General features: G+C 29.8%; 2 protein-coding genes across 3 annotated transcripts in view; both read right to left on the bottom strand.

Annotated features, from left to right (window-relative positions):
* Positions 1–776: 776 nt before the first annotated feature.
* LOC123259925 (ADP-ribosylation factor-like protein 4C) lies at positions 777–9,164 on the bottom strand. 2 transcript variants are annotated; one of them, XM_044720748.1, is made up of 4 exons: positions 9,023–9,164; positions 3,199–3,521; positions 1,936–2,151; positions 777–1,810 (listed from the first exon to the last, which is right to left on the bottom strand). In XM_044720748.1, the coding sequence occupies exons 2-4, from the start codon at positions 3,410–3,412 to the stop codon at positions 1,614–1,616; spliced, it is 627 nt and encodes a 208-aa protein (XP_044576683.1). In that variant the 5' UTR covers positions 3,413–3,521; positions 9,023–9,164; the 3' UTR covers positions 777–1,613. The 2 variants fall into 2 exon arrangements, with proteins under 2 accessions (XP_044576683.1, XP_044576684.1); XM_044720749.1 differs by lacking the exon at positions 9,023–9,164 and adding an exon at positions 5,323–5,459.
* Positions 9,165–10,729: 1,565 nt separating this feature from the next.
* Positions 10,730–12,161, bottom strand: part of LOC123259102 (methanethiol oxidase) — a 15,118-nt gene continuing 13,686 nt past the window's right edge. The window contains exons 3-7 of the mRNA XM_044719369.1: positions 11,999–12,161; positions 11,655–11,915; positions 11,134–11,467; positions 10,946–11,068; positions 10,730–10,886 (exon numbers count right to left, since the gene is read on the bottom strand). The exon at positions 11,999–12,161 is cut by the window's right edge and continues 1 nt beyond it. Coding sequence (XP_044575304.1) covers positions 10,838–10,886; positions 10,946–11,068; positions 11,134–11,467; positions 11,655–11,915; positions 11,999–12,161 — 930 coding nt within the window. The 3' untranslated portion in view covers positions 10,730–10,837. The remainder of the gene's footprint in view (positions 10,887–10,945; positions 11,069–11,133; positions 11,468–11,654; positions 11,916–11,998) is intronic.

Here is a 12,161-nt window from a genome sequence, read left to right as displayed (position 1 = left end):
ATAGCAAATTAATTATAATGATAAAAAAAAATAGTAGTAGTTAATAATTAAAACGAAATGTCGATATAATGAGCAATGAAATGACTAATGAGAGCAAGAAGCTACCGTATGTAAACAAAATATCGATTAATTGTCTAATTAATATTTGATACATGATATAAATGATATTATTAAATAACTACATAGACGTCTGGGTTGTCTTGAAGTTTAATCATGTGACAATCAATTGCCAGCAACGATGTCGAGACTCAACTGGTTGGTTGTGTGTTTTATATTTAAACGCAACAAATATAGAATAACCAAAACTCAAGCTCCAAAAATCATTAAACTATTAAATACACATTGCACGAACATAAGGACAGTAGGTCAGCGGATACAAAGATGTGTAAAGTATTAATAGATAATAAGAGGCACGAGTATGTAATAATACTAAAGTTAGCCGACGTTTTTAATTTTTTGACTATTTTTTATTTATTAAATTAGAACTAAAAAATATTTTTTAAAAATTACACGGAAAGAACAAGATGACACTGGATATCATCCTAGATTATACTAAGTGAAAAAAAAATTTCAGATAGTAGCTAGTATAATCCAGATATCACGCAGTATAATCTGAATTATTTTAACTACTGTCTAAAATTTTTTTTTACCACAGATATCACTGAGTTTAATCTGGGATGATATCCAGTGTCATCTTGTTCTTTCCGTGTACACTTGTGGTTTTTCAAGTTTTTTACAAATGAAAATTTTTTTTATTTTTCTGTATTGATTTTTTAAATAAAAAAAAAAATTCTAAAAATTTTTAAATGTCGGCTAACTTAATTTTCATAGTATGTAAGACGAATTGTAGCATCAGTCAAGAGTTACTCTCTTCTCTTCTTTTCTCTCTAATTTTTCAACTTTCTCCCATTCTCTACATGTCTATTTATATTTCTATTTTTCTTTATATATATATATATATATTTTTTTTTTTCAATTTATTTATATATATGTATATTTGTATTGTAATTGGTTGAAAAAGACGTATTATCACGATGACAATAATCATTGAGGTCGGATTGTGGTTCAATAATCGTTGCAACAATATTAGCGTTGTATTTTGATTAATAAAAATATTAATCACCAACGCATTCCAATAAATTTAATATTTATCTTAAATATCCACATTTCTTCTTCATAGTAATTTAATCATTAATTTAATTTGTTATTATTACTTTATATATCTGGTATTAAATATTTAAATTTAAAAAACCTCCTGCTATAAACACGTCTCGGTGAAACGGGGCAGTTAAGTCAGAGGAGTTGTCAGTTGGTGGGATGTTTATTAGTTTTGTCGGATTGTACTTGACTCGTCGTGGACTTGAGCTTCCAAACTTGGGCAACGACGATTCGTCAAAAAATTCCCCACACACATACAAACGCACACTGAGATATATAAACTGTATACTCTTTGAGTGCGGCAGCGAGTGAATAATCCGGTCATACAACTTCTCGAGAGAAAAGAAGTAAGTGGATTTTTTAACCGGCCAAATATCACAATGATAATTGGTTAATATTTGAGGAGCTGAGTAGTGCTATCAGAAGACACACGTACAGTCCTCGGAGGCGCGGGCCTACCTGGCCCGTTTGCGGTTCAATTTAGCGAGTTTGCGCCGCTTTTGTATCAATTGGTAAAGAGTATCCAGGCCCTCGTGGAGACCCTCCCCGGTGATAGCACAAGCCGGTTGGACCCTTATGCACGAACACCCCGGAGATCCTGTCAGCTCGAGCACGCCAAGGTGCTTCTCCAGCTCGCCAACCTCTTTAGCACCTAAAAAATAAAACCCACAAGACAGTTATTAAAGGTGACTCGACTGGCTTTATCTCAAGCTTTTCACTCGGCTTTATTAAATAAAATTTTTTTACTTTCCATTCTACTTATTATTTTTCACTTACCGGGCAAATCTTGTTTGTTAGCTAAAATAAGTATCGGCACTCCGGCATTGTCTGGACTTCGAGCTGTTCTAGTTAATTCCATTTTAGCTTCCTCGAGTCTTTCCGTGTCACACGAGTCTACGACAAATATAATACCGTCGGTGCATCTTGTATAAGACTTCCAGAGGGGTCGCAGCTTTTCTTGCCCGCCGACATCCCATACCAGAAAATTTACACCTAAAACCATTACAATAGTTAATACTTTAATACCTTTTACAATTTACATGCATGTTAAATAACTAGACAATTGTTTATGTGTTTCCATTAATTAAAAAAATCTAATTAAATTTTCTTAAGAAGCTAAAAATATTTATTCACTGTATTTCTTACACAGAGAAAAAAATTTACTTGAATCAAGTAAATAATTTTGAAGAATTTTATCTTGATTTGAGTAGAAAAATTAAGAAATTTTTCTTAGTTTAAGTAAATTTTATTTAATTAAAGAATTTTTCGTCTTGATTCAAGACAATAAAACTCTTTAAAATTTTTTTCTTGAATAAAGTTAATTTTTTTAGTGTATTTTTCAAATAATAAAATACTTATTGAATTAATTTATTCAAATAGTTATTTTAAAAGTGCATTAACTTGTTTTTATAACCATTAAAAATTTATTATACATGCATGTTAAATAACTAAGACAATTGTTAATGTGTTTCCGTAAATTAAAAAAAGACTAATTAAATTTTCTTAAGATAAAAAAATTTTTTCGACTATATTTCCTATTTTTTAAATGATAAAATACCTATTAAATTAATTTATTCAAATAGTTATTTTAAAAGTACATTAACTTGTTTTTATAATCATTAAAAATTTATTTTAATAGGCCTTCTATAATTAAACCAGATACAGATAAGGTGATTATTTATCTGAAGCTGTAAAAATAAATATCAATTTCCTTCTCTAAAGACTTTTCTTCCGTACAAATGTATACAGCCAATTAAAAATCATTTAAAAATAACTCTTGAGTCAAGGAAATCTTTTGAAAACACCATATTATTTTTACCATATGGTTTTTTTTTTTCAATTCATCAAGATAATAATAACATGGCTATAAATTCAAGGCTATTGGATCATTAAAAGTGAGAGGCTGCCTAATGCCCTTAAAAATAATTACAAAAGAATATAATAATCATAAATATAAATTTTTCCTGAGAGCCGATACAGATTAGACTTAAATCGAAAGGAACAGTGTCTGAGTACAATAATAATAAATAAGAAAAAAACCTTTGGCTTTTCCAATAGCCCCGCGAATTCTCTCACAGTTGAAACCAATCGTGGGAACAGTATTGAGATACTGATCGAATTTGAGTCGATACAATGCCGTGGTTTTTCCAGCGCTGTCTAGGCCCAGCATGGCAACATGGAGTGGCGAGCCGGTGGGTAATGCCTCCAGGAGACCTCCGCCACTCGTTCCTGTCCGACCCATCCCAGCACCCATTCCTTCCGTCTATCTGGCTTCGTTATCTGCCAAGTCACACATTTAGATGCTATTTATTGTTTCCGAGCAACCGCCGCTCCAATCTCTCCTCTGCTCACTCTCAGTTCACCTAAACAATCAAATACAATTTGCATTACGACATTAATTCATTGCTATACAACATACTTATAACATCAATATAATCTATCATCATCATCATTATCATCATTATTATTATTAAAATTATTTTTAAAAAATTTTTAATTAAAAAAAAAAAACCAATAATAATAATAAATTTTTTTTAATGATTATTATCATTATTAATTTTTTAATAAATAATTATCAACAAATAACTATCATTATTATTATTATTAAAATTATTTAAAAAAAAATTTTTAATTAAAAAAAAAAAACAATAATAATAATAATAATAATAATAATAAATTTTTTGAATTATTATTATTATCATTATCATTATTAATTTTTTGATAAATAATTGTCATCAAATAACTATCATCATTATTATAATTAAAATTATTTTTAAAAAATTTTTAAATTAAAAAAAAAAAAACAATAATAATAATAAATTTTTTGAATGATTATTATTATTATTAATTTTTTAATAAATAATCATCATCAAATAACTATCATCATTGTTATTATTAAAATTATTTAAAAAAAAATTTTAAATTATAAAAAAAACAATAATAATAATAAATTTTTTGAATTATTATGTTTTAAAAAATTTTTATCATCATTATTAATTTTTTGATAAATTATAATAATAATAATTTTATATAACTATCATCAGTATACACCATCTACATAATTATCTTAGAGAATACATATTTTAATTCATTAACTTTTGAATGGATATAAAGAGAAATCTGCGTATAATTTAATAAAAGGCATTTAGGATGAAGCAATACTCTTCGATGATATTGGTACAGAGTGTTAGAGCACGTTATTATGACCTACAGCGCCAGATTTCTCTCTCTATAATTCTTTTCTATTATATATTATATCCCTCAACATCACTAGGGATATCTATATAATAAAATAGTAAATATATCTTTTACAGAGCCAACTAAACTCATCTCCCAAGTTATTCAGGAGAGTTTTAAGAAAGATACATATAGCCAGCCAAGACTCAAGACTATAGAGATATAAAAGTTTCAGCAGAGAACAAGCAGAAGCTAATGTTAGCCAAATCTCATATATTATTATCCGACTCTGTGAATTAAACTCTGGCGTTTACCTACTTTTAACAACTAGACTACTATACATCCGACGCTGAGATCAAAAACTCTGGATTGCAATCCGTGTTCAGGTTCAGATCAACGATAAGAGAGTTTTTAGTTGGCTCATACTCTTACTCACTGATAGTGCGATAAAATAAAAAAAAATCCACAGTGAGAGGAAGATAGAGATAATAATAGGAGATTAAAGTGCGAGAGAGAGCCTCCAGAAGTAAAGGGAGTGAGTTGAAGGAGAACAACTGTATTTTACACACATCAGGCATTTTATCGTATCGTATATATTGAATATGAAAGTAGGCTTCGCATATATTGACGCTCAAGATGAAGATGAGCCAATTATCAGCATCAGCTCTCTGGCTGCATGTGCCTGATGCTTCTTCCTCTCAGTTCCCGGCCCCTCTCGCCTCAATATTACACATTACACATTAAACATTGTGTATATATAATTATAAACGAGTTAACTTTGCGTCTGCAGAAGTGGAGGCTTAGCTTAACTCGTGCCAATACTCGTATCGTTACTGCATACAATACGGGTAATATAACTACAATATAAATATGTACTATACGTTCTCCTTATGTGTGCCTATACACACTCGTATTAACCGTGTAGTGTGTTATTTTATTTCTTTAGATTTTATATTTTTAAATGAGACTAGAGTAGTACACACAGACCGTTATTCTGGTGGTTCGTGGTCAGCAGCTCCTCGAGCAAACGTATTATCCGCTCCGCAGCTCTGATGCCATGCTGCAAGTCTTTTCTTCTGTATGACTGGAGCTTTATATTCCAACTGGAGTTTTTAGTATGTAACTCATGCACAGTACGTACATAAATACCGTCGATGTAATACACACACACCATTCTGGTAAATCAGTCATCATGTTTGAAAATAAAAACACGGGCGAGGAAAAAGTAGGCACATAACGGAATCATTTTGTGGAAATGGTTTCTCTAAAAAAGGTAAAACCCAACAAAGGGATCATTGTTTTCCACTCCTTTTTCCGTTTTACCTTTTATCATTTTAAATAATTTAATCGTTTAATTGAGAAACCCCATGAGTCATATTTTTTTCGAAATCGGGTTTATTGCATTTTGTCGGTTCTTTGAATTTTCCCTCACTTATACAAGCACCAAAAAATATTAAAATATCAAAAAATATTAAATCCGTGTTCAAGACCTAACCAATCGGTCGATATAAATCTCGTTTAGTTAAGAAACCCCATAAGTCAGAGACTTATGGGGTTTTTCAAATAAACATTCAATTTCAAAATTCCAAAAATAAATTTCTTTTTGTTTTTTTCAAAAAAACTTCTTCTGAGAAGAGAAATTTAGTTCAATGCAAAATAATTAAATTTTAATAATTTTCTTAGTATGGGTTTAAAAAAGTTAAATTAAATCATTGTTTTATTGTTTGATGTGATTTCACTGACTTTAATTTTAAAATGATTGATTATTAGATAATTAGAAACTAAATTTACTGTTAAATACTTGAATTTTAATGAGTTTTACAATATTCGCTAGATGGATTAAAATTAAAAATATGCTGTTTTAATATTGTTGACTCTGATTTAACTGATTTAAATTCTAAAATTAATGATAACCAAATAAAAATATATTCTATTTACTATTAATTAAATACTTTGATTTCAATAATTTTTGCAATTGTAGTTTTATAAAGTTAGATTGTGATAAATTAAAATGTTGTTTAATGTTGACTCTCAGTTCACTAATTTGAATTTAAAAATAGATAATTTATTATAATTTTCGTTAATTGTAGTTCCAATACATACTTTGTACTTTATTTTATAAATATAATAAATGATTCACGGAGAAAAATATGTTTTTTGCTTCTCCTGAAAAATTTAGTATTTTTTACTTATGGGGTTTCTCACATAAACGATTCAATTATCAGCTATTTAAAATTCATTATCGTCATTGTTATGGTTATTGTAATTATTTTCTCCTTGGTTACAGAGAATAGAACGTGAACTTTAGCTCTTGATCGTGCGTAGTCTCTATCGACTGGTAGGACGACGCGTGCGCAATTTTTCAACCCGTCGAAAATAAAATCTCAAAAACTGAAAACTCTTTGTGTATATACCTACGGACAGTTAAATAAAAAATAAAAAGAACAAGAATCAGGATAAGGTAGAAATAATAATAAAAAAAAAGGTTCACGCTGAAAAGTTCTTGAAACACTTGAGAGAACGGGGGCGTTTCTTCTCTATTCGGTTGCCTGGGTCTATGTCCCTCGACTGTAACTATTCACATCATCACAGTACATCACTCCCAAGTCCAATGTACTGAATTATTATGAATATATATGTATTCTGCATATGTACTCTCATTTGTGCTAACTCGTATTATAATACAGTTGTCGGACCTTTTCATCCTTTTCATTCTATCCACCGTCCCGAACGAATGGGAATGCCAGTCTATTTTTACACTACCCTCATCTCGCCAACGCTCCAAGCTCTGGCTCTGCCTGCTGCTGCACCACCGCTGTGTAACAAATCTCGGATGGATGTTTATAAAAAAACACCAGGTTAAAACCCTATAAAAAACATTCTCTTTACTCATCTTCACCAATACATTCATACTTACTTACACTTATACGTACTGTTTCGTTCTAAACTTTCTATTACTTCAGCTTGACGCTGCTCCAAAACCCACGGGTTTTAAATTTAAGAAAAATAAGAGTTTTTAAAACTCTAAACTATCATAATACTAAAGTTAGCCGACGCTTTTAATTTTTTTCAATAATTAAATTAGAACAAAAAAATATTTTTTAAAAATTGCACTCAAGTTTTTTACAAATGAAATTTTTTTTATTTTTTTGTAATAATTTTTTCAATAAAAAAAATTTTTTTCAATTTTTAAATGTCGGCTAACTTAATTTATGATAAACTATCATGATACTGAATTTAACATAATAATAAAGTTAGCCGAGATTTTTAATTTTTTTTATTTTGCTTAATTTATTGAATTATAACTAAAAAATATTTTTAAAAAATTGCACTTATAGTTTTTGAAGTTTTTAACAAATAAAAAATTTGTTTTTGTAATAATTCTTTAATAAAAAAAATCATAAAAATCATTTAAATGTCGGCTAACTTTATTTTCATGAATTTAACAGACATCTAACAATTTTTTAGATTGTTATAACAATTAAATTGTAAAGAAAAAAATTAAGCGAAAAAATTTCACATGTAGAAATTTTAAAAAATTACAAGTGTGAATTTTTTTAAATATTCTCTTTGTAATAATTGATTTGTTATAAAAATTTGAATAATTGTTAGATGTTTACTAATTTCAGTATCATCAAACTATCAGCCAATGCACAGTAAGCTCAGTCAGCCGATGTAATGTTCTTAAACATTTGTAAGACTTGAGAATTCTATTTCCTCGACCGCATTCACCATTTATTACCCGAATCATTGAGCTGATTAATAAATAATAGAGTTTTATGATTCAATAAAAATAACAATGCATGTTATTTTTGAGTCACATGAGTACTGTTATAAATAAGTACATATATTGAGTTGTAAATATGTATAAGAAGAAATATTGATATGAATGATCATCAATAAATTTGAATTTCTGTCAGTGAGGCGATGTTTGCCTTGGGAATTGGAAACTGTCTGGAGTAACCGAGCGAGTTTTATAAAATATAATAAAACTAGCGACTAACAGGCGACATGAGAATAGAAAGGACCGAAAAAAGTAACAATAAAAAGCATAACAATAAAACTTAAAAGTAAATAAGTCTGTGTGTATAAGTATATATGTATGGTGAGTCGTGGGGGAGGAATGCAGAGAGATATCAGGATGAGATGTCGCTTGATGGCTGCACAGGTAGTGAACCTTTCTTATACATTCATTCACAGGTAGCAGCAACCTTCTCTCCACCTGCCTTTCTCTCTTTAGCCTCCACAACACTGACAAATATACGGCCTCTGGCTACGCTTTTTACGTGCTCCATTGTCGTTCACCGATTTCAGCTCAGCCAAAAAAATATTGTACCTTTATGTACACGACGAGGCATTCGTTCACATTCGTTTGTCAATAACTCCGAGGGAAAATCTTCAAATAAGGCTTTGGAAAGGCTAGTTAACCAATACACAATTCTGATTTCAAATTCACTGAAAGAAATAACAATTATAATTATAACAGTAATAATAATAGCTATGCATTTATGTATAAAAGTATTATAAAAACACAAGGACCTGGTTGTAGTTTCCCCCATTACATAATTCATAATTCAGCCTCATGAATTATCGCTCTCAATTACTCCACATACTCAATACTCATAAAACTCATTAACTTACATACAATAAAATTTATTTAATAATAAACAATTATATTGTTGCTCACCATAATTGAGCTGTCAATTATCTGGCTAATCCACAAAAATATGTAGAGCGCTGAATAAACTTGATGATAATTAATAATATTAAAGTTAGCCGACGTTTTTAATTTTTTTTTTAATAATTAAATTAAAACAAAAAAATTACACTTATAGTTTTTAAAGTTTTTTACAAATGAAAATTTTTTTTATTTTTTTAATTTTTAGATGTCGGCTAACTTTAAGCTGTGCTGGTTTTTAACTTTTTTTTTTTATTTATCACGCCGCACTGATGTTTATTATATATTTACAATTGTGAATTCATACAGTTCACAGTGTACCGTCAACGATCCGTATCTAATCAACGATCCAACAAACATTAATTCCAAAGATTGGTCACTGGATCCAACATAAACTCGTCCGAGCGTGATACCGGAATCTTTTTACGAGTATTGCCGCTGTGATAGATCAACCCCGACACATTACTTTTACTTCCTATTATCATAACACAATAAAAAAAATCATTACTGTCACTTATTGTTTTTAAAAGATATTATTTAAAATAACACTTTTTTTTTTCAGCTGTTATTATTTATAATTACGATTTAGTATAAATCACTGGGATATATAATTTATAAAATATATCACTGGCTTATTGGATGATAGCTGGGGTTGATAGACTAGTTTTATAATGCACCGATTATATGTGGTGGTGTGGTCGCACCGAGCTGATGATAAATAAATCGACTGAGGCTGAGGACTCGTCCAGACCCAGACGACACCACTTATTCGGTAATCATAATAACACTAACACAGAACCAGTCTCACTACCCAGTGTAGTACTACCACCAGCAGTATCAGAATCAGTATCACCACGGGCACTATTACGATGATAGAGGGCAATACTCCTTTATGTGTGTGTTATATATAATGTATAATGTAAATAAATATCTACATACACAGTACACACACTCGATTGCTGCAATCTCTATCCGGAGAGACGAGAATCGAGACTGTCGCGCTACGAGCCGTCACCTCCAATCTCCAATGCCTTTCTGCTCTGACACATTGCGCGCCTCTGAGTTTGAATCTGCCGCCGATAGGCGCGCCACTAGTTTTGAATTTTCCCGCGGTTTTTTATGGGATTTTTTGAATTAATTAAAAAAACTTTTTTTTTTTTTTTTTTATTATTATTTTAAAAAGTTGATTTTTTTAAATATTTAAAAATTAAATATTCTATTTATTTTATTTTATTTTACTGCTTATTGATAACAGCTGTTTTTTTATTTTTAATTAAATTACAAAATAAAATAGTTAGAAAGTTAAAATAATGGGTTTGGGTGTTTATTTTAAATTTTATTAGTATTTAAAATAAAAATAATTAATTTTCGGAAGAAAGTTTTTGACAGAATATATTTTATGTGACTCGTCAGTTGTTTACTTTCACTTGTTTCCGGGAATCGTTATGTGTGACGAGCCAAACCTGTGGTTAATGTATGATAATAAATTTAGCAGATATTTAATAATTTTTAGAATTTTCTTTAACAAATAAATTAATGCAAAAAAAAAATATAAATAAAATTGGTATATAAAAATTTAAAAAAATTAAAAATGTAATTTTTTTTTGTTAAAAAAAATTGAAAAATTTTCTAGTGACTGCTAACTAATGTCATGGTTAATATACCAAAAAATAAAAAAAATAAAGAATGAAATTTATGAATAAAATAGTTAACATATTTAGTATTGCTTTGAGAAGATATATTTATCTAAAGGTTGCGTACAATCAGATTTTGGCACTTGGTTGTGTAGGAAAATAGAAGAGTTACATAATACAAGATTAGAATTTAGGAGTCTGCAAGCCAGATGTCTGAAGTACAATCTCCACCAGGATATCTGTAAAAAAATATACTAAATAAATAAAATAATTTATTAATTTTTTAAATAATAATTACCTCATTTCATGAGCAAGAAGAATATCATCCTTTTCTTCTCCAAAATCCACCAAAAAATCAGGATCTAGCTTAAGTCCGCCGTTCTCAACGTCGACGTCAAGCTTCACCATAGTTGACCCATTTCTAAAATAAATATCAAGTATTAAATATAAGTATTACAATTACTTTCGAAGAAAGTTAACAATTACTTGACATGGTCAGGATAAAATTGCTTATCCCAAGGCTTGAAAATAGAAGTAGTCACGTAGAGCCTCCGACCATCGAGACTCAGCTGAAGCATCTGAGGAGAGCCGTAGAGTCTGCGTCCTTTTACAACAACTGGATCAGGTTGACTCGATAGCTCTCGGTCTTCGATAACTCGGATCTTTGAGTCAGACAGTATCGAGCCGCCTAAGAATACTTGACCAACTAATCGAGGATTTTTCCGGTCTGAAATATCGTACTGTCTTACGTCACCGTGTAACCAGTTATTAAAGTACAAATATTTGTCGTCTAGGCTCAGCAGAATGTCGGTAATCATTCCTAAAAAAAATATTACAGAGCATAATTTAAAAAAAAAAATATGAAAATTAATTTAGTAGTTATTTAATAAATTTATCAACACATAAATTATGGCAAAAAAAAATTGATATGTAGAAACTTTAAAAAATTAAAAATGCAATTTTTTTAAAATTAATTAATTAATTAATTAAATTTTAATTCTTCTAACCAGATATTGTTGGACCCATCCATCCATCGACTTTTTTTTCCGGAACATCAATAACTTTATCGGCGGCCCATTTACCATCATCGGTTTTATAAAATCTAAATATATTTGACGAGACAGCACACCCAACAAACCCTTCACTTGCCAGCGGATCATGAAGAAATCTGACTTCTAGCGGCGCGATTCCTTCTTCACCTAGATCAATAACTTGCTCGAGGCTGCGTTTTGTCCAAGAATAAAAATTTAAATTTCTTCCATAAATATCTAAAAAAAAAAAAAAAAAGATAATAAAATAAATAAAATGTTTATCCAAGACTAGCGGAATTAATGTTAAATATGAATTATACCCGGATTAGAGCTCTGTCCAGGTCCAAATCCCTTTTTAAAAATCCTCGGGACCCCCCATTCAGTAGAGATAAGAACATCATGGCTCGGCTGGTACCAAAAGTCGTATCCAAACTTGGCCTTCCTGTCGCTCAAAGTCCAAGGACCTTTTACTTGGAGAGTCTC

This window comes from Cotesia glomerata, linkage group LG2, assembly GCF_020080835.1.
Source record: "Cotesia glomerata isolate CgM1 linkage group LG2, MPM_Cglom_v2.3, whole genome shotgun sequence".
NCBI lineage: Eukaryota > Metazoa > Arthropoda > Insecta > Hymenoptera > Braconidae > Cotesia > Cotesia glomerata.
The sequence above is the reverse complement of the archived record's forward strand: the minus strand, read 5'-3'. Positions and strand labels throughout refer to the sequence as shown.